The sequence below is a fragment of the Athalia rosae genome, chromosome 5, assembly GCF_917208135.1.
Source record: "Athalia rosae chromosome 5, iyAthRosa1.1, whole genome shotgun sequence".
Taxonomy (NCBI): Eukaryota; Metazoa; Arthropoda; class Insecta; order Hymenoptera; family Athaliidae; genus Athalia; species Athalia rosae.
The window spans coordinates 1,363,320-1,387,323 of record NC_064030.1 but is presented as its reverse complement, the minus strand read 5'-3'; the positions used below and the strand labels follow the sequence as shown (position 1 = coordinate 1,387,323).

At 39.2% G+C, this 24,004-nt stretch overlaps 5 protein-coding genes across 12 annotated transcripts in view; 2 read left to right on the top strand and 3 right to left on the bottom strand.

Moving 5' to 3' along the window:
- The first annotated feature begins 654 nt into the window (after positions 1 to 654).
- On the top strand, positions 655 to 7,826 carry LOC105691271 (apoptosis inhibitor 5). 2 transcript variants are annotated; one of them, XM_012409625.3, is made up of 9 exons: positions 655 to 889; positions 1,236 to 1,397; positions 4,831 to 4,996; positions 5,115 to 5,275; positions 5,349 to 5,546; positions 5,665 to 5,856; positions 5,949 to 6,332; positions 6,412 to 6,568; positions 6,659 to 7,826. In XM_012409625.3, the coding sequence occupies exons 1-9, from the start codon at positions 815 to 817 to the stop codon at positions 6,745 to 6,747; spliced, it is 1,584 nt and encodes a 527-aa protein (XP_012265048.2). In that variant the 5' UTR covers positions 655 to 814; the 3' UTR covers positions 6,748 to 7,826. The 2 variants fall into 2 exon arrangements, with proteins under 2 accessions (XP_012265048.2, XP_048511816.1); XM_048655859.1 differs by lacking the exons at positions 655 to 889; positions 1,236 to 1,397 and adding an exon at positions 4,288 to 4,732.
- On the bottom strand, positions 1,669 to 2,803 carry LOC105691273 (leucine-rich repeat-containing protein 15-like). Its single transcript, XM_012409627.3, has one exon. The coding sequence runs from the start codon at positions 2,724 to 2,726 to the stop codon at positions 1,782 to 1,784; it is 945 nt and encodes a 314-aa protein (XP_012265050.2). The 5' UTR covers positions 2,727 to 2,803; the 3' UTR covers positions 1,669 to 1,781.
- Positions 2,954 to 4,260, bottom strand: LOC105691272 (leucine-rich repeat-containing protein 15-like). The gene has a single exon (XM_012409626.2). The coding sequence runs from the start codon at positions 4,114 to 4,116 to the stop codon at positions 3,037 to 3,039; it is 1,080 nt and encodes a 359-aa protein (XP_012265049.2). The 5' UTR covers positions 4,117 to 4,260; the 3' UTR covers positions 2,954 to 3,036.
- Positions 7,827 to 8,482: 656 nt separating the features above from the next.
- On the bottom strand, positions 8,483 to 10,290 carry LOC105691251 (mediator of RNA polymerase II transcription subunit 7). Its single transcript, XM_012409596.3, has 4 exons — positions 10,143 to 10,290; positions 9,415 to 9,826; positions 9,181 to 9,333; positions 8,483 to 9,091 (listed from the first exon to the last, which is right to left on the bottom strand). The coding sequence occupies exons 2-4, from the start codon at positions 9,742 to 9,744 to the stop codon at positions 8,891 to 8,893; spliced, it is 684 nt and encodes a 227-aa protein (XP_012265019.1). The 5' UTR covers positions 9,745 to 9,826; positions 10,143 to 10,290; the 3' UTR covers positions 8,483 to 8,890.
- Positions 10,291 to 10,479: 189 nt separating this feature from the next.
- LOC105691274 (tyrosine-protein kinase Btk29A) overlaps positions 10,480 to 24,004 on the top strand; it is a 115,156-nt gene continuing 101,631 nt past the window's right edge. For 5 of the 7 annotated variants that reach the window (XR_007278582.1, XR_007278580.1, XR_007278581.1 and 2 more), the window contains exons 1-4: positions 11,000 to 11,016; positions 11,395 to 11,581; positions 14,896 to 15,121; positions 22,335 to 22,598. Coding sequence is in view for 4 of the 7 variants with exons in the window: in XM_048655856.1 (XP_048511813.1) it covers positions 11,015 to 11,016; positions 11,395 to 11,581; positions 14,896 to 15,121; positions 22,335 to 22,598 (679 nt within the window). In the remaining 3 variants the exon portion in view is untranslated. Of the gene's footprint in view, positions 10,636 to 10,999; positions 11,017 to 11,394; positions 11,582 to 12,214; positions 12,813 to 14,895; positions 15,122 to 22,334; positions 22,599 to 24,004 lie in introns of those variants that run through there. The other 2 variants (XM_012409628.3, XM_012409630.3) reach the window with 2 other exon arrangements.

Below are 24,004 nucleotides of genomic sequence, written 5' to 3'. Positions count from 1 at the left end.
GGGGCAGTCCCAAGCTAGGCGGTTCCAAGTTTGGATTCTTTGAGCAGCTTGACCAACCGGTCGAGCAACTTTGGATGCGTCGAGGACAGACAGATTCTCTACTGCATCCATGAAGAGGCCGCTCCAGCGATGGAGAATGTTTTACAATAATGCCCGGCCTTATTTTGCCTGAGCTTAATTGAGAATTTTGGTCATGATTTTTGCAAAGATGATAGTACCGCAGGTAATTATGATATATGAATACGAAAGAATTCATGTGAAAAAAACTGTACAAAATAATTGAACGGACCTTCGTGTCACACCTGTGTGATCGTTGACTAGATATAATCTTCAGTCAACGGTGTGATATTCATAACTTACGTAATGACTTATGTTAACTATCTGATATTCAACAGAAAATACAATTAATGCAATAGTTTACGGAATATTATATAATACAGCTCGTGTAATCATTGTCCAAACCGTTGATTATCTATTGATACATTGAGTAAAGTTACTTCGCGTACTAGTTACTCAATGATTGATACGTTGCGCGTTGACTGAAGATTCCCGCTGTGTAGTTTGAATTTCTTGTAGCAACTTCCGTCGCTGACAGTTGACAGTCGGGGTCGAAGTTGAATCGAACTGACGCTTCCGTTCTACGATTGCCGCCATGTGCCATCAGGCAGCCATTTTTATAGATTCTATTCTTGATTCTTGGCTTGGTGTCTGACCGGTTGGATGTGACGAATGACTAATATTTTCCATTTTACGAAATAATACAATTTTCAAGTCAGTTTTGATCAACATAAAGTGTTTGTGAACAACAGCAGCGATGAGTACTGATAGCATCGAAAAGTTGTACAAAAATTTTGGCATCCTAGCCGATGCCAAAGATAAACTAGCAGAGGTTCGTATCTCCATCGTTTTCGCTTGATTATTTCAACTACTTTGTACAAATTTTATTCCATCTGTTTCCAAATTTCTTTCAATTATCATCAACTTATTATGGAAAAAACTATAACAATGCTCTCTACTCCAAAAGACATAACCTTCCAATGGTCCATTCGATGGGTGGCCCATTTCTTTACCTCTAGTTTATTCATCATTTTCTGTTGAAATTAAAAAACTTTCAGGGCATCGTCAAAGTGATCTGACTTGTTATAAATTTTCATACAGCTTCTAGAACTTTTACATCGCAGGAACTTGTAATTGTGTTATATATACGTGTGACATGATTCGTTTATTATCTACAGCATGAAAAAGAATACATGGAGATATTGACGGCAGTAAAAGGTTCGCCAAAAGAAAAACGCTTGGCTTCACAATTCATCGCCAGATTTTTTAAGCACTTCCCTAAGCTAGCCGACCGTGCGATTGAAGCTCATCTGGATCTTTGTGAGGATGAAGATATTGCTGTGAGTTTTTGAAGTGGATTAAAAAATTATTTCAATGTTATTTCATCTCATAAAAAATTTGATTCTGATGCTCATTGAGAGGCATCCATCATAATTGTGAGATCGTATTATATCAGCTTTGAAACATGGCACACTTGGTTTGTTCAACTGTTGTCTTTTTAATATGTGTTGGGTAGAAACAGTGAGCAAACTGATGTTTTAATGCACATGACAATTTTGATTAGAATATTCACCTGGGTCTTACAAATAAATAAATACAAGCTACTCCATATTTGATATACAACTTTGAGGGATGTCAGAAATGAAATGTGACATTCAAAGCATGATTATATTTAAAATTGAAATTGTATAAAATATTATGCATTCGTCAAATTCTTGAAACTCTCAGCGATGGATTCTTGCAGAATATGGCAACTGCAGTTCAGCTTTGTTGAATTTGGTCATATAATTATTGAGCATGTACACGTCTACCAGTTGAGTGAGTCCATAGAACAAATTGTTCGGTAGGGTGACAATTTTATTATTGTTTAGGTTTATGGTTTTCAGTGCTAACAGTCCTTTAAATGCACCAGGCCCGATATCGGATATCACATTATTCTCAAGGTTTAGTTCTGTCAGTTTTTTCAGTCTTTTAAAAACACCGGCATGGATCGTTCCAATTTTGTTGTCATTGAGGTTTAAATATTTAAGCTTATTCAAGCCATTAAAAGTGTTAGTACGCATTTCCCTCAAATTATTATAGCCTAGATGTAGACTACGCAATTCATTCAGGCCTGCAAAGTACCCTGGAACAATGCTAGCTAATTTATTTCTGTTCAAAAACAAATGCAGTAATGAAAGTCCAGTAAATGTATTCGGAGTTGTTATTGACACATTATTTTGGTCCAGGTATAATTCTGACAACTTGGACAGTCCATTGAATGTTCCGACTGGTATAATGTTTATGTTATTACCAGTTAATCTCAAGATTCTTAAATCAGTCAGCTCTTCAAATAAATTAGTTCTCAGTGTGATTGTGTTGTCATTGAAATTAAGTGCCTTCAAGTTTGGTAAGCCACTGAATGATCTAGGCTCGAGAATTGAAAGACGATGTTGTCCTCGTATGTACAGTATTTCAATTGCTAGATTTTTGAAAGCACCGGCTTGGATAGACATTAGATTCACATCCTGGATTATCAATCGTTTTGTGCGATACTGTTCTGTTACCTCACTCAAAATACCACCTCTATGGCACACATTGAACACATTCTGGACCCTCTCACATGTTTGGTATGCATCTGCTACAACAATAGCCAAAAAAAAGCACACAACCACTTCGAATCGTAACATGACGAACTTTGTCTCATCTGCTTTCCATAATATGTGAACCTATATATATATGTTCTGCAGTGAGACGACATTTGAACCTGATCACATTTATCATTGACTATGAAAGAATCAATACACTCTTTTGAGCCACGTTATGCGATAAACATGCGTCATGGAAAATCTTCTGATTTCTTTTCCTCCCCAGAGTTCTTGAAATTAATTTCGAATAAGCAAATAATGCCAGCACAAATCATCAAATTTAGTTTTATATTTTCAATTTGGTGGAATATAATGATACATGTGTGTATATTTGATATCTGTACATGTGTGTCTAATCAGAATAATAAATTGTAGCAGAACTGGGCAACTGGACAGCAGCATTGTTAACTGCAGTCAAATTATTCTGAGAAATGTACACTGCTTCCAGGTGGGTGAGCCCTAGGAACAAACCATCTGGTAGAATATGAATTTTGTTGTTATTCAAGTAGATGTCTTCCACTTTGATGAGTCCCTCAAATGCGCGAGGCCTGATATCCGATATTTCATTGTTTTCGAGGTGGAGCAACTCTAATTTGCTTAGTCCGGTGAAAGCATTGGAATGTAGTGTTGTGATCTTGTTGTTACTGAGATGTAATCTCTCTAGTGCAGGTAATGCTCTGAATGCTTCCTGTGGAATAGACGTCAGGCTGTTTTCCTTGAGATATAAACCTTCGAGTTTTGTCAAACCGTTGAATGTATCAGGTGTTATTTCTGTGATCTGGTTGTAGTTCAAGTAAAGAATATTTAATTCGTCGAGGTGTGCAAGAGATGCAGGAGTAATGCTGGCTATTTTATTATTAGATAAATGTAAATATAATAGTTTCGGGAGTCCTGAGAAACTATTTACATTTATTGTTGAAATGTCATTTTCATCTAGGTACAAAAAAGTCAATTTTGACAACCCATGGAAAGTTCCAGCTGGTATGTTGTTTATATGATTGAAAATTATCGACAGCGATTCCAGATTGCCAAGTTCTTGGAATAAATTAGGAACGAGTGTTACAGCGTTGCTATCAAGATGAAGACGTTTCAGTTTTGACAGACCACTAAATGCTCCTGGTTGCAACGTTGAAATATGGTTTCTGTCTGCAAAACTCAAACTCTTGATCAAGAGGTTTTTGAATGCACCTGGCTTTATTGAGAGCAAATTCAATTGACTAATTTCTAGTCTTTCTCGGCTTCTTTCTGCTGTTACCTCTGTTAAAACCCCTCTGAAGTGACACACTCTAAAGCCATCTACACTATTGCACGTCTGTTCTGTTTCCGCTAGTACTATTGCCACAAAGAAGCTGGCTATTACCCCGAAATGAAACATGGCTAACTTTGTTTTACCCGTTTCGCAAATTTGTTCATCTTTATATAGGCAGCGCATAAAAAAATATCATGTGACCTCTGCCATTATTATCATGTAAAATGACAAGATTTTATGTACTTTACGAAGAAATAAGGCAAGATAAGCTAAAATTACAGGAAATATTTTCATCTTCTTTTTTTTATCAAACGAGTGTTGTCTAGCCAATATTAATCGATGAAAACGTTATGAAAACATTTGACCGCTCAAATCATTGAGCATCAAATAATTTGCATTGATCAGAGGTATTGTTTTGCACATCTGATGATTTTGGCAATAACAGATTGATGCAAAACTTGGTGACTAGACATCAGTATTTCCACTTTAGTCGAGTTGTAATTGTGTTGTAAGAATGCAACCCGGTTAGCCTCAGAGATCATTTGACCGTCTCTTGTAGAATCAACGTCATGCCATTTCTTATCAAATAAAAATGTTAAGCTTTATTAATCCACTCAAATCCTCTGAATTTTTTTTATTCTGCTATCTCGTTATTTGTCAACTAGAGATAGTTCAGTTAGAACCCTGATTAGAAAACATGCCTACATTTGATCTTGTACTGAAGATCAATTCGAGCAAAACTAAAAAAACATCGCCATTTCAGGGACTGTGTTATAACTGTTATCATACCTTCGATAATGTAAATATAAATTAAAAATTTTCTTTTTACTCGGAGTATTTCAGTCTCCTTGAACTGTAGTTTCATAATGAAATGCACTGCTTTCTTTACAAATACAGATTCGAAAGCAAGCGATAAAAGATCTGCCATCGTTGTGCAAAGATAATAAAGAACATACTGCCAGGATTGCTGATATATTGGCACAATTGTTGCTGGCCCAAGACCCTTCAGAATTAGCTGTTGTACAGAACAGTATTATGTCATTGATAAAAAGTGATCCCAAAGGTAAGTGCCAAAATTAATATTTTGTAAGATTTCGTAGGTTTTGAAAACGCGACTAGCGTTTTTTTATGTAGCTTCTTTTCCACCGTGTGCTTTGTTTCAATTGCGTGGGTTTTATCAGGTGCAATCAGTGGATTCTTCAGTCAGATTTTAAATGGTGATGACGGAGCCAGAGAACGCTGTATTAAATTTATAGCTACTAAGCTAAAAGCTGTTGGTCACGATATTATAACGAAGGAACCAGAAGATTTGCTTATTGCTGAGTGCAAAAAAGTATTGCAGGTATACAAATCATCTCTCATTTTAAGCTACTAGTAGACCTGGTTGTCTACATAAGTTTTTTTTTTCTTCCCAGGATGTCACTGCGGATGAATTCCACAGTATTATTGAAGTACTCGCTTGGACGCGATTAGGGTCTACAGTGAGTGGCCAACAGGAATTAATTGATATAATTGTTGACCAGGCCGAACTATCGATACCTTTCAAACATACAAACGAAGAACAGTGGAGTAGACTCCTTCAATGTATTAAACATGCTTTGCCCTTCTTCAGTGTAAGTCAAGATGTTGCAGTGTTTGATTTCAGACAATAAACCTTGAAAACTAAATATCCATGATCGAAATGGATAAGTTTTCAGTCATTAAATGACTTTTCGTAAAATTTTCTTACAGTCCCAAGTTGATTCGTCAAGGTTCGTGTGTTACGTTTGCGTTCAAGTTCTTCCCCACTTGTCATTGATAACAGGCCCAGAGGGAAGGGACCCCCAATTGGAACTTCTCAAATTACTTGCAGAACTAACCGCATATTGCGGAACTATTGAAAAGCCTGAGGAAAAAGTTCAGCAGATATATAATGCTCTGATTGTAAGCATTTTCTTATCATTTGAATCAGATATTGCCATTTCAGATTATATTTATTGACTGATGTATTTGTCATTTACTTATGTCACCACTAGACCTACATGCCTCTACCTCCAGAATCTGATTTACCTGAGCTACCTAAGCTTCAATTCAGTCATGTTGAATGTTTGATGTACACTTTCCACAAACTTGGTAAACAAATACCAGAATTCTTGACTCGAGATCCTGATCAACTAAAAGAGTTCAGGCTGAGGCTGCAATATTTTGCACGGGGTATTCAAGGCTACATAAAGAAGCTGAGGGAAGCTATCAGTGGAAAGAGCGAAGAACAGCTGAAGTCTGAAGAAAATCAAATGAAAGTGGTTGCTTTAAGAACAACCAGTAATATCAACACCCTTATCAAAGATTTATTCCACTCACCGCCCAGCTACAAAAGCATTATACATCTTTCGTGGAAAACTTCTATAGCTGATAAAAAAGTATTACATTATTTTTATTTCATTTTGTGTAAAAAATAAAAATTGCTTCTGTACTTTAAACCTTGTCACGTTGTTGCAGACTGAAAAGTCGTCTCCGGGACAAAAAAGACACACACCAATCACGTTTGGTAATGATAATTCGCCGAGTAAACGTATTAAGGACGACAAAGGAAGTAAACGTGAAATCTACACCCCTCCAAGTGGCAAATACAGCTCAAACATATCTTCCAATTATGGTAAGTCAATTAGATCGATGTAGGTAGTAAGCTGTGAAGGTAAAAGTTGTATTTTTATAGATTGAAGTGTTTTTATTTTTTTATCATCAGGTAACAGAGGACGATTCAGGGGAAATAGATCTGGTGGGCGTGGAGGATACCGCTCGCGCGCACGTGGGTGGCGAAGAAATACCTACTAAATCTAAGTTTGAATCTGTGCCGACCGTGAAAAATAAGCAATCAATTCGCACGTCGTGTCAAAAAATATTTATGCAATAAGTAAAACTCATCTTTACCTGAGAAGAAAAGACTTTTGGACACAGAGAAGAAATGTGACGATCACTATAACCGGAAAAATGAATTTTAAGAAGACGTGAAACAATTAATTTTATTTACTTGATTTTCGTTCAATCTTAATCTGCACGATACTCCTTATACACAGAAACGTGTCGTGTCCAAACTGAGGCAAACCTCTCATTCGTAAAGCATCGTATCGACCACTTCGATTGACAAGTTTATGAAAATCATTGACGAGATACTCAAGGAGTTTATTCAAAGTGGATTGAAAGTGTTACGAAAAGTGATTTTAATTACCTAGATTATTTCTTGAAAAAATATTGCTGCATCGTCAATTAGTTTACCGTTACTCTTCTCAAGTTCGCAATTGAAAAACGCACCTTTCGCACGTCATCGCGCTATTTAATGAAAAAAGGAACTTTTTGATGTCATGGAGTCATGTCTGATGGAAATGAACATAAAACTGTTATATTTGATTCACCATCACGGATGAAGAAATCAACATCGAGCGTATCTAGTCACCGGAGTCACGGATAAGCCGCGTAACAATTATCGTTTATTGAGTAACCAAGCTCCTCAAGGATTTTTATTGCCATAACCGTCGAACAGAGTTAGTTTCATGATCCGTAATCGATGATCCACTGCCGCACTTTTCACTGTAGAGTTCTAGTCCGCGTCCTCTTCCCTTCACCATTCCTCATATTGTGCGCTTACACATATTTACAGATGCGGCGGAAGCCGGTGCATATACGGAGCAGCAGCTGAAATGCAGAATATGCCTCATAGCCAAAGACATACTTGACGGATTATTAAACGTTCTTTCTAATGTACTTGGCGCGAGACCCTACCAAGTCTCTTGATACTCCGTTACAAATGAAGCACAAAATATTTTCTAGCGCGTTATGAAGATTATCGGATACTGTAAATTTGAGTTACAAGTTGTATAGCGATGAAAAATTTTACAAGACTAATTTCTTCTCGAGTCCTGCCGCATTTGTTTCATACCTGATCATGATTTTCTAGCACATCTATTCCCGTTTGACGAATACCCGTTCGATACTTAAGATGATCAACGTCATAGTTGTCGAATGGAAATATAGTAACGAGTATTTCTTTGGCTTTTGTTGCCCCTGTTTTTTACTGGCTTTCATTTTTCAGATTGCTGAATCAACCTGGAAGCATGGGTAGCTGCGCGGAATAAAGCGAGGCGTTGGATTTGTTTGTTTCAGGGGTTCCGCCTGGTATTCCGTCACGTGTGGCTCCGGACTTTTTCAAAATTAACACTGAGTTTTCTTTCAGGTGATCCAGAAGTGGAACTGTAATTCTTAGATATTTGTTTCGTATGTGTTTAGTATGATAACGGTATGATGGTAGCTGTTGAATAAGGTGAGTTTATAATTGCAGTCTTTCATCACCCTGCTTTCCCCATCCAAAATCAGTTGGCAACTTTCATGTTATGTGTAGTTTCGTGAATATATCCTTATTATTATTCTAATAAAAATGAATTTCAATATTATCAGACAAAAAAAAAAAAAATTACTTGTGTTATTCCATTTGCATATCCCATGCGTTTATTCTATAGAAAAAAAATAAAATTTTGAACGACGTATTTTGAGTGGTTCTATTTTATTCAGCTGATTGTGAGAAATAAGTTTATTCATACTTTATATTCTTACATAATGATTAATATACCATTCAATTCCTGAATTGATCTTACATGGGCTTGACGTTCAAGCATTGATGATTTAATACTTAGATAAAAATGATGATCTGTACCTGATTACGGTAAATGACACATTGATATTTGTTGATTTCATTGTCTCTTGTAGGATCAGCTTGCTGTGCCATTAATTGGAATATTTATTATACAATTGTTGAAAAAAGGTCAATTTAAAATCAGATGTGATGACGAGCACTAAAGTAATATACACACAAACATTCACTAGTCACTTATATCTAGAATCACTATAATTCAGTTTCATAAATAACAATGTTGAGGAGATAAACTGTCTTGATATTGTCTTCAGAGGATTCACAACAATACAATCAATAGAGATTATTGGACGTAGTCATTTCATCAATGATATTGCACATCATGCGATCACCTGGACAGCATGGATCTGTAGCTTGTTGCTCTAGTCCTAGATTGTCCATCACTTCCATCGCATCGGTATTTATTGCAAGCTTTGAATCAAGCTCTGAATTATCTGGCAGCATTTGTAAAGCGTGCTGCAATATTTCTTGGACCTGATTGAAAAATGGAAATGAATCATCTTTATACGACAGCTCAGGTTCAGAAAATATCTAAATGGCAATTTATGCACAATATAACATACCTTATCCAAGTGTTTTTGAAACCGTAGAGCAGTTTCTGTCCGCTGCCTGCGCTGCAATTCCATCATTACACGCAGCGTCTCGCGAGCCTGATGTGGTCTAAACTCATTGAGTAAGTGGTGGATGTGGATGAAAAGTAAACTCAAGTCTTCAACCTGAAAGTTAGAGAAAAATACATAGTCTTTAATTTTCCTTTTTGTATTAACACTGAAAATGATTGATCTTCTAGAAGTTACCTTTTCTGCTCTCCTTGGGCTATCAGGACATTGCACCAAGAGATCTATAAGGTCTAGGAAGTTGACCAAAAGAGAATGATTAAGTTTCTTGAGTTCGCGGCGGCGATCAAAGTGCTGTGGATACAGCCTCTTGATGCCCTGTGCTTCCAGAGGTCTTATGATTGTATCATCAGCATTGAATACATTTCCAAACATTGAGTAGGTATCGTGAATTGCTGGCGGAGGACGCGGAACTCTGCCTCGCCTGACATTTTCGTCAGTGTACAAATTTATATACTGTGAAGGTGGCAGAGGCAATGAACTGACTTGTGTCGCTTCGGGAGTTGCCATGGTTGACTTGTTTGGAAACTCAACTTATTCACTCTTTGGTACGACGAAGTGGAGTAATAGACCGATATGACTATAGTATTGTCTGAGAAACAAGAATCAACAAGTAAGTAATCATCCCTTTAAAAAACAATTCATAGTCAATGACCAAAACTTGACACTTGAGTTAATGTAATTAAGTCAATTGTTCGTGACAGGCATAGCAATCAGATATGAAGAAAGTAAATATGCGTGTGGAAGGGGGAGAGAAATGGAAGTTACATTATTATCGGTAGATTACTACATCGGTGTCGGTAGGCAAATAAGTCGACAACTTGGAGAATGGATGAGGTTAGGATTATAGAAAAGCAATAACAGACCGAATCTACTAGTCGATACTTTGATTAAAAGTATTCACTTACGCCATCAAAATACAAAATGAATCTTCAGTGCTTCCAGTAGGTATACATTTCCTTCGAAATCAAACTGGCTAGTCAACAAAGACTACAAATAAAAACAAAACTTCAAACTCGGACGTACATTCCGCCATCTTATTTATATTACGAAGTAAACATAGAGACTATAAACTTTTACGGAATTATTTCTCACTCAATAATGGTGGTAATCAGATGACAATTACTCCAAAATTACACATTTTTGCTTTATTGCTAGGATAAATTTTGAAGTAATTTAACGTGCTCTTCAGAACTAATAAGATGTTATAACCGACTAACTACCGTGGTACCGCATTTCCTGTTATTTTGTGAATTTCCGACATCTCCGTTTGACAGATTGCCGTGAGATTGCTGTGTGTGTATGCGTTTCTGTTTCCACGTGAATTTTTTGTTACAACCGCCGGTTATGTTTTTATAATATTTGCAGTATAAGTGATGTTCTAAAACAGTGCTGTGCATGGTAAGCTATAATTTACGAGGTATCATAGCTTACGATAATAGCCTCACTAATTTACTCACTCGAAACTTACAATTTTGATGTTTTATATTATACTTACTACGTGTACGTATATCCACGGATGTATCCGTAGGCGCAAGGGAAATTCCTCGTATGAAACGTCAGGATAACCGCAACACCACCACAGTTGTTATTTTCGACCACTTTGGCAGCGAGTCTCATTTTATACCAGTTCAGAAGCAGTATTATTTGATCAGTATGCCCACGCGTCTTCATTTTTACATGTTATTATAATTTCTCTTTATTCTTCCAAAAATACACTTACATTAGACGTTAACAAATAGAATATCATCCACCTGCATCACGTATTTACACGAGGTTCATGTATGTATGGAATCCTGCAGTGTTGATAAACAATTCTATCTGTCAGTCCTTACACAATAATTTCTAACAATGTTGGTTCATATTTTTCTGGTTCACACCATACTGAAAAATGATACTATTACTGATAACTATGAAAATCCCAAACATTATAGAGAATTATTACATGACTTGTATCAATTATGACATCAGGAATGCTACTGAAATTTTTTTACTGAATTGACGCTTGACAGAAAGTTAAATTTCTTTCTAGAGAAATGACGCCTCCTTTAATACTACTCATTGCTGATTTTTAATTTTAATTCTTTGCTGTGTCATTAATTATCTTTAAAAACGTATGTAATTATGATTGGATAACTCATTGATTTCAATCATTTCCAGGGTGCCCATTGCAGGGATGACGGGGAAGGATGGGAAGGCGGAGGCTAGAGGTAGGGACGGTATCATAAAGAAAGGATTTATGACAAAGAGATCTCAAAACAAGAAGAGATTCACTCCGATCAATTATAAGCAGCGATGGTTTGTCCTTACTCGTCATCATCTAATATACTATGACAGCGACGGAGAGGTGAGAATCAACTCTATTGTAAAATCTTTTTCTCCAACATAATCAAGTCAGAATGATGTAAAAACATATCTGACTATTTGATGATCGAATTCAGTAAAATTCAATTGAATATTGAAATTGCGATGTTTGTGCAATCGTGAATCCAGGTGGAGAAAAGTCTTTCCATGACCGTGTGCGAAAAAAAGTTACATAGTTAAGTTTCCCAACATATTGAAAATTAAGGTTGAATATTCAAGTTACGAACGAGAATGGTATAACCGATGAGTCATTTCCGGTCTTAAGAAAGATAGCAGGAAGCGGTTTGCTTTCCCAGATAAGATGGAATGGTTTTCCTCATTCACGTTCAAGGATTTCAGTTATTGCGGTGTATAATTTTTGTAGGAACTTCTTTAGGCATTGGAGAAATTGAAAACTTCCAAAGTTAAAAGTTTGCGAAACGCGAATAAAGTAAAGGCAAAAATAAGGCGCGCGCGTTATTATCACATGTGATAATTAGGGGTGGGATCGGGGACGCAGGCGCGTCGACTTCGGCGTCGTTCTCTAAGGGTAGTCCGCGCCTTCTGCCCCCACCTCCTGCCTCTTGGTTCTGCCCCCTGGTTTCTCTCTCACGGTTGTAACCCGCGAGTGTTTCGTACCGGAGGATCAGTGAGTAGTCAGCTATTCGTCACGAAAGTTGTCTGCATTACGGATTCACTTTAGGTATACGTTGCTCACCTTCAAGAAATTTTTAAAATCATCGGGAGGCTCGTCGCGTTCCCCCATCTTCGTCTCTTGGTGAAAAGTATTTTACTATTTTTTCATTTTCATCGGTGGTTCGTTCCTTGATTGTTTTATGTATTGTTGATTTTTCGTTTTCATTTTGGTGATTGTTCGAGAGAACAAAAAATTTTATTCACATTTGTTCTATCGCGATAGCGATAATAGTCGTATAAATTCTCGATCATCAACTGCGTCCGTTAATAGACTGAAGTAAATTAAAAAATAAAAACCGACTGCGAAAAGTAAAAGTTGTCTGGTCTTGAAACGTGGACGTTAAATTCCATCATAGCGGAAGTTTAGGACGAGTCCAGTTTATCAACGGGCTCGGAGAAGAGAAGTTCACCACGTGGGAGCATTCACTCCACCCCCGTAATCGTCTTCGTGCCTGTCGGGGCGCGAAGAGAAATAAATTCGACTGGCGAAAAAAACGACTCGTGTTTTGCCCGAGGGTTTTCAATTGATTACACTGGAGGTATGTATTCCCATATCACGATGAACTCCCAATGAACGCACCTTCACTCGTCAAAAATTCTGGTAGCTTTTATGAAATTTTTTGGGGAAAAAATAAAGAAAATTATCTCAAAGCGTACATACGAAATGGTTCTGATCGAAACAATAGCGATTTTGCACCATTCATCTGCATCTCGGTGCGGGAAGAAATTCTTCGCTCTTGATTCTCTCGAACTCGGAGGGATCCAAAAAATCGTCAACTTTATACTCTGGAGATCTAAGAACTCTGAGAGGGATGTTTGATCGAGTATTTTAAGCGGCTTACCGGTACATCGTCGCCCAAAGCTCTGCAATATTGCGGAGAACCCGTTGCGTCTAATCCTCTTTCTCGCTCCCCACACATACATGTCGATGAATGCGTTTTATTATAGGGTGTCGACGCGGACACGATATCGTGTGGGGTGGAAAAATAATTCTGCGGGTTGTATGTATGAACCCACCTTAGAATATATTGTACACTTGCGGTGACGATTGGAAAAGGATTTCGGAACACCGGAGGCTTCAAGACGGATTTTCCACGGGCTTGCACCCACACCTCACGCCCATGTACGATGTAGATAATATGGTTTTTCGTTGGAATCGTCGGATATATTTCCAGTTCTTCTCTCGTATGATGTTGCGTGTGAAAATCTCCGCGGTGCAATCCCTGTGGAGATCGAGTAGAATTATACCCCACACCTCCTTTTTTTTCTTCAGGTTTTTTTTTTGTTGTTGTTGTTTGAGTACAAATTATTCCAACTCCCGGACTCCCGCGTATTACCTCGTTAATTAATGTGAAAAGTTTTCATGTTTCTCCTCACTCCGACGTGAATCGCTGAGACGGATTAAAATAGTTAAAGTTTCCACACGTTTTTACCACTAAATTATATATATTATTTGCGGTCGACTTTTCCGCTGAATTAGTTCAACATGCTACGTATATTGTGTAACTTTTTAGTTTCATTTTTCAAGTGGGGTATCTGAGTTGTGACGAGTCACGTTAATTGAGGCAAACAATTTGCCTGATCAGAAAATGTTGTCGGATAACCGGTTTGGAAAGCGAGATTGAATAATTTTTTCAATCACAAATGAGAGTTTCCCTTATCTCGGAATCGAACATATGAAACGTGTTTTCTTCCGCTGCTCCATTTACAAAATTATATGCTTTTTTTTTGCTGCCCCATGTCCCCGGATAGGAAAGGTCGCAGCGGCGACATTACCAGTCGAACCTTGGATTTTCCTTCGACCCTTGTGGGCCATAAGGGGTCGTACATTGCAGGGCAGCCCGCAGGAGCTTAAGAATACCGAGAGAATTTTTACCTACACCCATGTATATTTCGTGCATGGAATGCAAATTTGCTATCTTCGCCTTTCGCCAATATCCTTGCGCTTCTTATTTTATTTTTCCTTTAATTTTTTCTGTTATTCTCCAAACAATCTCGCTGTAGCATTGATTGAGAGATAACGAACGGATTTTATTTTTCAAATGGCGATAATTGTCAAAAATTGTCGATATCGAGTCCAATCGATGGCGTGTTAAGTGACGAACGAAGGAGCATCTGCACACGGCACACTCGTGTTAATTTATCTCGTTATAACAATTCTCGTTATCGCGGACAGTATAGATTCCGAGAGACGTGGGCGCGTTTTTCTTCCGATCGTAATTAGCGGACGATCGCGTTTAATTAAAGAACGGCAAGCTACCGTTGGGCGAATGCTCCGTGGACGAATGAGAATCGTCCGAGGAGTGTGAAGGTTGGGGGGGTAAAAGAAAATTGGCAAAAAGGATATAATGGAGAGAAATATTACGGGATATAAATTCTCTCGCTAGATATATGTATTCATTTTTATTGTTCGCATACCTATACATATCTACGGTAAAAAATGAATGTACATAGAACAGAGATATATACCGATACGCAACACAATAGATACTTTTCACCGAGGTTTTTACCGAATCAATATTTGGTCCGAATGATTATTCAACAACCTGTGCGTGGATCTGCGATAAAATCCTACTTTATTTATTTCATTTATGATCGGTAATCGAATGGGGATTTTTTCAGCGACGTAAGGAGCGCGGCCGTATCGCGGTCGAGAGCGTCCACGTGGTGGAGACGGCACAACTCGACGCGCCTGGAGCTGAGGCGGGCAGTGCAGGGGGTGGAGGAGGCGTACCCCCGGGGATGCCCTTCCAGGTCGGGTACAGGGAAGCTGGCCAAGAGTATACCCTATATCTACTCGCTGCCAAGGATCAGGACAGGGCGGATTGGATAGAAACCCTCAGAGCAGGTGCGCCCTCGTATAATAAAGTCATTAATTTCTCAATTATTCCTCTATCACTTATTAATTTATTCATTTGTTAATTTGTTGACCTTTCACAGTACCTCCTGACATGGTTTTAAGTTTCATGTTTTATTTTTGCTTGTTCCTTATTCCTTATTCCTGCACCCTTGCGACAAAAATAAATAATATTTCAAAATGCATGATATACCTAAAGCCTATTCATTTATTATCCTCTCTCCATAATACCCTTGCACCGCTCTTCTATAGGGCCGAGTATCTGGTAGCGCGTACGTACCGGTTGTCAGTTGTATTCAAGCGGTGTAGTAAGCATTGAAATATACCCATTTGCTTTATAGGTTTGCACATTTATATCTGCTCCGTATGTATATGTATTCGCGGAGGCAACTAACCTCGTGCCTGGTCCTCGCCACTTTTTGCTCTCTGTGCAGCACACGTCGATGTATGTCCATGCATGCATATTAGTTATACCGGCGCACAAAGCCGAGTGAAGGTTACTTGCTGCAAAGCTTTTGCATGCGCGAACGACGTACACGGCGGAGTTCGTAGCGTGTGTACAGCTACCTCAAATTGCACTATACGGGTAGCGATGTATTTAGGAGTTGTTGGCAGGTGAGCGGTAAGGGTTAAATTCATCGAGCTTATTTCACGCGGGGGTTGAATGTAAACGACGCATTTACGTCACGTTCATGTAGCCTTTCGCCGTATACCTCGGTGTGTCAAAGCTTGCATTGAGCTTCATTTCATCTGAAAAGTATTAACGCGACCTCGGTAATACTTATTCATTCATTTCGGGCTCACAGAGGCAAAGTGGAATTATTTGAAACAGCGTCTTTTCCGGATGGGGAAGATACAAACGGGACGAGAAACAAAAAATCGGGAGACCCACGCGAGCGATATCTTGAGAACCTGGAAACCATTTCAAAGCGATTCCCGTTGGAAAAATTCGATTACCTCTAAAAACGAAAATGTTGAAATTTCGAAAACTCGAAATCATCGAAAAAATTCTATTCACGATTCCAAGTTCCAAATTCACATAGGTGTCGTAATTGAGCCCCCAAAATCGCTAAGGGTTACTTCACAGACCCAGAGAATCTACGCGGACGTCGATAAATATTCTATTCAATTCCTTTCCATCGGATTAAACCTATCACCTGCGGTCGAGCAACGGCTAGGGTTAAAGGAACGCCAGTCGGTGTTTTACACATGTATAAATTCAAAAACTATTTTGCTTGATGGGACTCGAATAAAACATTTCCCAATATTTCTCAATTTCAGTTAAAACTTGAAATTATCACACAGTCTCGAATGTGAGGGTAATGCGCGAACATTGTAGCACAGGTATGTACACATGCATATACGTTGTTATCGAGTTGCTGTTATTCGGTGCAGACCGAATCAAATTTACGTCAAGTTCATTCGTCCGTACAGACCGAACGATTAAACTTGTGACTTCTACGGACGGCTGAACATGCCGATAATTCGACTCTGTCAACCTGTACCCCACGAACCATTCGAGTGTTTCTTCCATAAATTGTATAATCTGTAAGACGAGTAGGTCATGTCTGTTGAGTAGATAATCAGGTAAAATGTATCGTCACCCATATAACCGTATCGAGCCGTATCTAAAATCGGGTCAAATACGGAATCAATCCGAATCGCAGATGAATTTTATTTCATATGAATCGCGACAAGGAAGATTTTCAAAGAATTTCACCCTATACATTCCATTCGCGCGGTATTCGTATTTTCTGGTGCGCCGCGACGGGGGGTTGAAATTCTTCGGGACCTCTGGAAAATCGAGTCTCGGAGTCTTGAATATATCCAACTCTCGCTTATCTCGAGATAATATTTTTCTACGATTTACTTATAAGGTTTTACAGCTTGTCAAAGTTTGGTAAGCTTCTATACAGCCGAGCTCGTACCGCAGAGATCCCTGTATGTACCTACTCCCTTATAATTTTTTTTTTTTTTCCGCGGCTCACTCACGTCGCGTGGATTTGCGATGTTCGGATATAACCGTTTCTCGTTTTCAAACTGCCATTTCACTTCGACATTCCCCCAAGGCTGGGTTGCACAGATATTTTAACCCTTCAATTTTTTTTCCTCCTTTATCCTCGCCAATTCCAAACTCTGAATCCATTTTTTGCATCCGTGCTCTCGCGTATTTTACCGCGCGAAAGGCAAATTGACGAAATAAAATCTATTAATCATTCGGACCTGCATCTGCACATTATACGTTAAATCCCGCAAGGATAATTCATGCACAGTTAATTTATACGTCTGTTTATCCGCCGATAGTTTCTTTCGTATCCTATTGTCGAATTTCTCCGTGGGTTCTGTTTCTGGTTCTACTTATTTTTTTTTTCCTAAATTAATTATAATCGCAAGAGCTGTGATTTTTTCTTCGCGAGTTGCTTCGCGTTGGATTTTCTGCATGCCGTAAGCGCTACGAACGGAAATATAATTTTGCGAAGTTCGTACACATGCCACTTGCAAATTTCGTATACGCGTGCAGGTTGAATATGCCGTACGTACGGTACCAACTAGGTAATTGGATAGCTTGACCTGATTTTATTTTATTTGTTTTGTTGTTTGCTTATTTCCTCGCCGATATTTACTCCGCCCCAAGTTGCCCCGGTGCTTTTATACCCGCTCCTGCTCCTGCTGCTGTTGCTGCTGCTGCTGCTGTTGCTGCTGCTGCTGCTGCTGCTTGGCTTTACCATGAAGTTTCGCGAAATCGCGATTCGTAAAAAAATACAAGTATTGCACGGTACGATGTTTTATTATTTTTGTTGGTGATGTGTCGCGTAACGGATCGAGCGATATTATATTGACTGTAACCGAAGTTGCAAGAATCCCCAAGAAATTCTCCACGCACCAGGCAGCTATCGTATCATTATTCGATTCGGAGTTTTGCAAACTCCACAACGATTGCTTCTACCTATTCCGTACCCAGCTATTGCGGGTGGATGGGCGATGCCTGACTTTGATAGGGTATTGGATTTATTCGGGAATATCCAACGGTATTATATGTTGAGAGTTACGTTATGACTTCGCAGTCTTCGGCTAAAGAGATCATATTCGTATTTTCGGGAGCGCAACAAAAATAATATAACAGATATGGTTTTGTAGTCTCGTAATACTTCGATATAATTTTTACGAGAAGTCATCTCTCGGTAAAATTTATTTCGTTTATCGGTAGTTGTACATTCATCGACGAGATATAATCCGGTGTGATATACACATTTTTGGAAACGTCGGAAAAATTCGTGACATCTGTACCTCCGTCCAAAATCTGTGCTCGGCCCTTTTTTTTTTTTTTTTCCTCGAGTTAATTATTTGCATCGCGTATAAAGAATCCATTAGATTTTTGGCTGACCGTTTTCGCAGTTACAACTCTGCGAGGTGTGCCAATTCCATATTTAAGACGAGGGGGACGGAGACTTTCGCGTGGTAAATTGAATTTGGAAAATTAATTACCGTTGAAAGTGAAGCCTGGTCCGGTTCATAATTGAAGTTGAATTAACTCTTAGTTTAGTCCGCTTTTCTCAAAAGTTTTATGCCCCGCTCGCGATCAAAATGCACGAAAACTTTATAAAACCGAGACGACGTTTATACCTATGAAGTCCCCCGCCGCGTTCTCCCTGCGCTTTTTCTCGATGGTGCTTGCGGTGAATATCTTAAAACTATAAAACGACAGTTTAACGGCAGTTGGTTATAGTTAGTATTATATAAGTTTATCGTGATTTTATCGCTCGCTTAAATTGAGTCGTTTGTCGCTGATTTCTTAGTCGGTTCGACGATTCGCGTTTGGCGCAGCGTTTCTCGATTGGCGGGAATAGGGAACGTCAGAAATCGTCGTATCTCCGTCAACTCGAACGGGGCTGCTATAAAATGAAGCACCGAGCGAACTACGCTGTTTGACTAAATTAATAGTAAATCAGAAACGCGACAAATTTCGCCAAAGTACACTTGATATAGATTTACAAAAAGCTCTACAAAAGCTTCCGAACTTTAATTCGATTTCTTAGAATGTCAGTTGTGCTTTGAAAAGGAGCCCTTCGAAATCTTGCAAATTTACTTTTGTCCACGCATTCGCCAACACTTAAACTCTACGTATTTTTTTCCTTTCTCTTCAATATTCGATTCAATTGATTTAACAGCGTGAAAATCCTGTGAAAAATATATGATACTATAGCGTACTTCCAGCACAAAAATTTGGGTGCATAGCAGCGCAGCGCTTTGTTGTGAGACGTCACCTTCGGGGCTGAGCAGAGGTGACGCCCCACAACAAAACCCGCGCCCGTGGCTACCTGACTCCAGCAAAGCTCGGGCTCACTCGTAGACCGAGAAATTCGAATATTTCGACCCATGCATAGATTGCGACGAAACAAATTGGGTCTACGACTGAAACCAATCGATATGTCTTAATTTTTCTGCTCCCGACAGCGAATATTTGATGATTACTCGGTCGATTGGATGAGCAGATGATTTTGGCTCTCAGATTTGGATTTCGGAGCTGATTATACGTGAGATTACTCTTGAAGAACCGAAGAAAAATTCGATTTTTGAGCAAAAAATAAATCATTGTTTTAATTGGGTTTAATATGCTTTTCTTACGTATTTTGACCTCAGGAATCCGAATCTGAAAGAAAAATTGGTCTATCTCTAAAATTGACCGAGTTATCGCCAATTTTCAGCTTTTTGGGGTCAAAAATAAAAAATTGATATTTCAGTCTATTTTAATGTAATTTGAGCTCAGGAATCCGAATCCGGAAGAAAAATTGATCTATCTGCAAAAATGACCGAGTTATCCCCATTTTTTCGCATTTTTTGGCATAAATTTGAGGATATCTCGAAGGGAAAAAATCGTAGCTCAATTTGGACAACGGATTCGTGTTCCTGAGGTCAAAATACATAAGAAAAGTGCCATACGATCGATTTTAAAAAATAAAAATTTTTGGCCAAAATTTGAGATTTTTCCAAGGGGTACCCCTTACGATTTTTTCAAATTTTGGGCAAAAATTTTTATTTTTTAAAATTGATCGTATGGCACTTTTCTTATGTATTTTGACCTCAGGAACACGAATCCGTTGTCCAAATTGAGCTACGATTTTTTCCCTTCGAGATATCCTCAAATTTGTACCAAAAAATGCGAAAAAATGAGGATAACTCGGTTATTTTTCAAGATACATCAATTTTTCTTCCGGATTCAGATTCCTGAGCTCAAATTACATTAAAATAGACTGAAAAATCAATTTTTTATTTTTGACCCCAAAAAGCTGAAAATTGGCGATAACTCGGTCAATTTTAGAGATAGACCAATTTTTCTTCCAGATTCGGATTCCTGAGGTCAAAATACGTAAGAAAAGCATAATCAACCCAATTAAAACAATGATTTATTTTTTGCTCAAAAATCGAATTTTTTTTGGTTCTTCAAGAGTAATCTCAGGTATATTCAGCTCAGGAATCCAAATCTGAAAGCCAAAATCATTTACTCATGCAATCGATCGAGTAATCATTACGTGGAAAAAATTTTTTACTTAATATTTTGAGGTGGCCTACTCGTTTTCTGAGTGAATAATCAATCAATTGGGGTACTTCCAGCAAAAACATTTTTTCTTTGGTTAAAAATCGTAGAAAATATCTAAAAATTGTCGATTGTGATTGTTTTTTTTTCCACATTTGGAAATTTTCCTTTTTTTATAAGGTACAAATTCTGCCCCCATGCTCAGAGAATAAAAAAAAAAAAAAAATTTTTTCAACCCACCCTAATGTACGCGTCTGTCCGTACATTCCATAAATATTTATGATCGTCAGATTTTACGAGCCGAAACGCACAAGCGGAGGCGGGTTGCAAATTTGTTCACCGCAAATACTACGTTTCGTGTATGTATTTTTTTTTTATCCCTAAAAAATTCAAGAATCTGAAAATTCACCTCTAATTCGAATCGCGTAGCAAATCTCCTAGAATTCAAATGCTAAACCTTCATTTTTCCGTCGCCCCGCGTCTTTTTATCAAAAGTAAAACGTCGCGCGAACACGCAGGTCGGATAACTCGGATCTATTAGTTGAAAAAATTTTCTGCCCCGCGTGATATTTCCTGAAATTGCGAGGACGTCCGGTTGCCCGCAAAGCTCCGGAGTGCATCGCAAAAGCTATTCATCACCCTCAAATTTCGCACTATAAAAGTCTACGACATTAACTTCTTTTTTTGTCGACAACTTTTCTCCTCAGGAATAGGTGTATAATACACAAAGTTATATAGATATCCATGTCTACTCATTGTGTACATGTGTCGGCGCGCTCGGTAAAGTGCAGCCCATTATAGCGACGAGATGGTTGCGATATTTTATTTTTCTTCACGCCTTCAACGAAGGAAAGAACACTTCCCGTCACATCCTCATGCCCATCCCCGTTTCCCTTTCATCCTCTACGTTTTTTTTTTTGAAATTCTTCTTCCGTCTGTGTTTTTCGAGATAAAATAGAACGTAGATTAATTTGAGGAGGTACACGTACGCTTGTGCATATTTTCTACGAGCGTTACCGGGTGGTATAATTTTCTTTCTGCAAATTATCATAATAAGTACATTTACTTAACACCGGGCTAATTTTCCGCGTACCCTCGTACGTCTTATTGTCGGTTCACCGTTTCACTGTACATCGTAACGTTGAAGGTGTAATAGGAGCGATCGCAGTTATCGCTACTTCGCAAGGGTACGGGCGTATCTAATCAGCCCTCTAATCGTTACACGCCAAACATTTTTTGGCCCGACTCTAACGAACTCATCCAACAGCGGATTACCTGTGTATCTTACCTCGTCTTCTTCGGAACCGCGAGTCGAGTCGAGGGGTGAAAAAGTAAACAAGCGAAAGGTCGCGCGGACGGAGCAACGCGGTTCGTTACTAGGATTATTGTCACGTATTTACTTCGAGTAAATTTATACTCTCCATACGTTACGTCGTTCGTAGTATCGTTGCTGTTGTCGTCGTCGTCGTCGTGTCTAAACCGGGATATTGTTTTGTTCACCGTTCGAAACACCGAAAGGGAAACTCCGTAGCGCGCGGAGCTCGGCGATCATGTGGGGAGAGGGAATTAGTTTCCATTCCGCAATTTCTTCGGATCGAGAAAAACAGCGGAAAGAAAATAGAGTCGTTCAGAGAGGTTCTGACGATTCTTTTGATCCTTCAATTTCAGTTTGCGGTGATAATCCGGGACTGAGTGGTCGCTACCATTCCGGTCTCTGGAGCGGTAAACGTTGGTCCTGCTGCCGCCTGTCAACCCGGTCAGCCGAGGGCTGCGATACCTGCAGTTTGTGGACGACCAGACCACCTATTGCCGTAACCGCGTCCGCGGCAGTTGTCGCTCCTCCTTCGGAACGGCAGAACGTGAATCCCGCACCCGCTACCACCGAGGCCAACAACAACCCCGTCAACGTCACCCAGAACCGATACGCCTCCGGTAAGTTCCATCTTTTCGATTCTCTTTGATAGTCGACGAGTGCACGAGCGGCCGATGTTATGACGCAAAACTGATTACGGAATACCAAGAAACCCGACCATACCCTACGGACGTTGGGATTCGTCGGTGCTCCCGCGATTAGCACACGGGATTTCCGTTTCCCTCTTTTTACTCCTTTAATTCCTTTTGAATGTTTCTGCAGGTAACTCGCCGTTGCTATGCAATTTTTAACGAGATTTCATTCATCCTATTCAGGTACAGGGAACGTGTGTGCCCTAGCTCCGATGGGATTTAAAATCTAGTTAGAATGCAGTTTATCCTTGCAGGTAGACTATTTTTTTCTTTTTCTTTTTTTTCGTTTTTTTTTTTTTCCAGTTTTATTTCCAACGTCCATTGTGTTTTATTTTTCCTCTCCTCTCCTTTCGTTATACCAATTCGATTTCCGCTTCTGACGCGGGCATGATAACGGGTTCTGATGTGTGCCGATAAACCGCCGTACGTAGTAGTTAATAACGACGCGTAATTGCGTCTGATATTGTTAGCGAGGGCGAAAAAAGCCTCGCCATCAATTGCCCACCGTTTATATCGTCCGGGGTGGGCGCATCTACGAAAATTGTTATACACGTATATAATACGATGGACCGGAAGATACAAGGATGAAAGGTTCGTGAATTAGCGTGATGAGGGGAGCATTTAAAACTAATTGAGGATTACGTTTATGCTGATTTAGATTCGAATTTAACCGTTTGAAATGCAAAGTATAACAGCTGGTATAATTGGGTAACGCCGATAAACGGGCCACTCCCCTCCAGCCCTCGACCCCGGGCGCCCAAACCATCCTCAATTAATCGATGCCTCCGTCAGCTCGGCATGCGATACAAATATTTGAACAATATTTCTGAATCGCATCGGAAACGCTAACGATGTTGAGACGGATCGCCACTATAGACGACTTGTCCACCGGAGTGAAAAAGACGAAATTAATTAAAGGTAAATTTATGTAGGGAATGTTCACGTCGCGTTGTACGATAATGCGAAGGTGAAGGTATACCCGTAAGGTTCTGATCATCTACGGTATACAGCTGCGGACAAACGGAATCCTTACAGCAGGCATACGGTATACATCAGGGAACGAAACTCTAGCGATGTAGTCGGTACCACCGTAAGTTTGAGTCTCTAACGAACAGAGAACTTTAATCTCGCAGTCCGAATCCCTGTGACAGTTGCAGAGTCACGCCCACGCCAAACCCCTTTGCAATTCCCTTTTGAGCACCGGGCTTCCCGACCTGAGAGGATTTATCGCCTACGACTATACAGGGTGTACGTCATGTATGTATACCGATAGCATTACGTCCAGTTTCTCTTGTCGCTGCGATGCGGTGATACACTTGGAGTAGTTTTGTTTT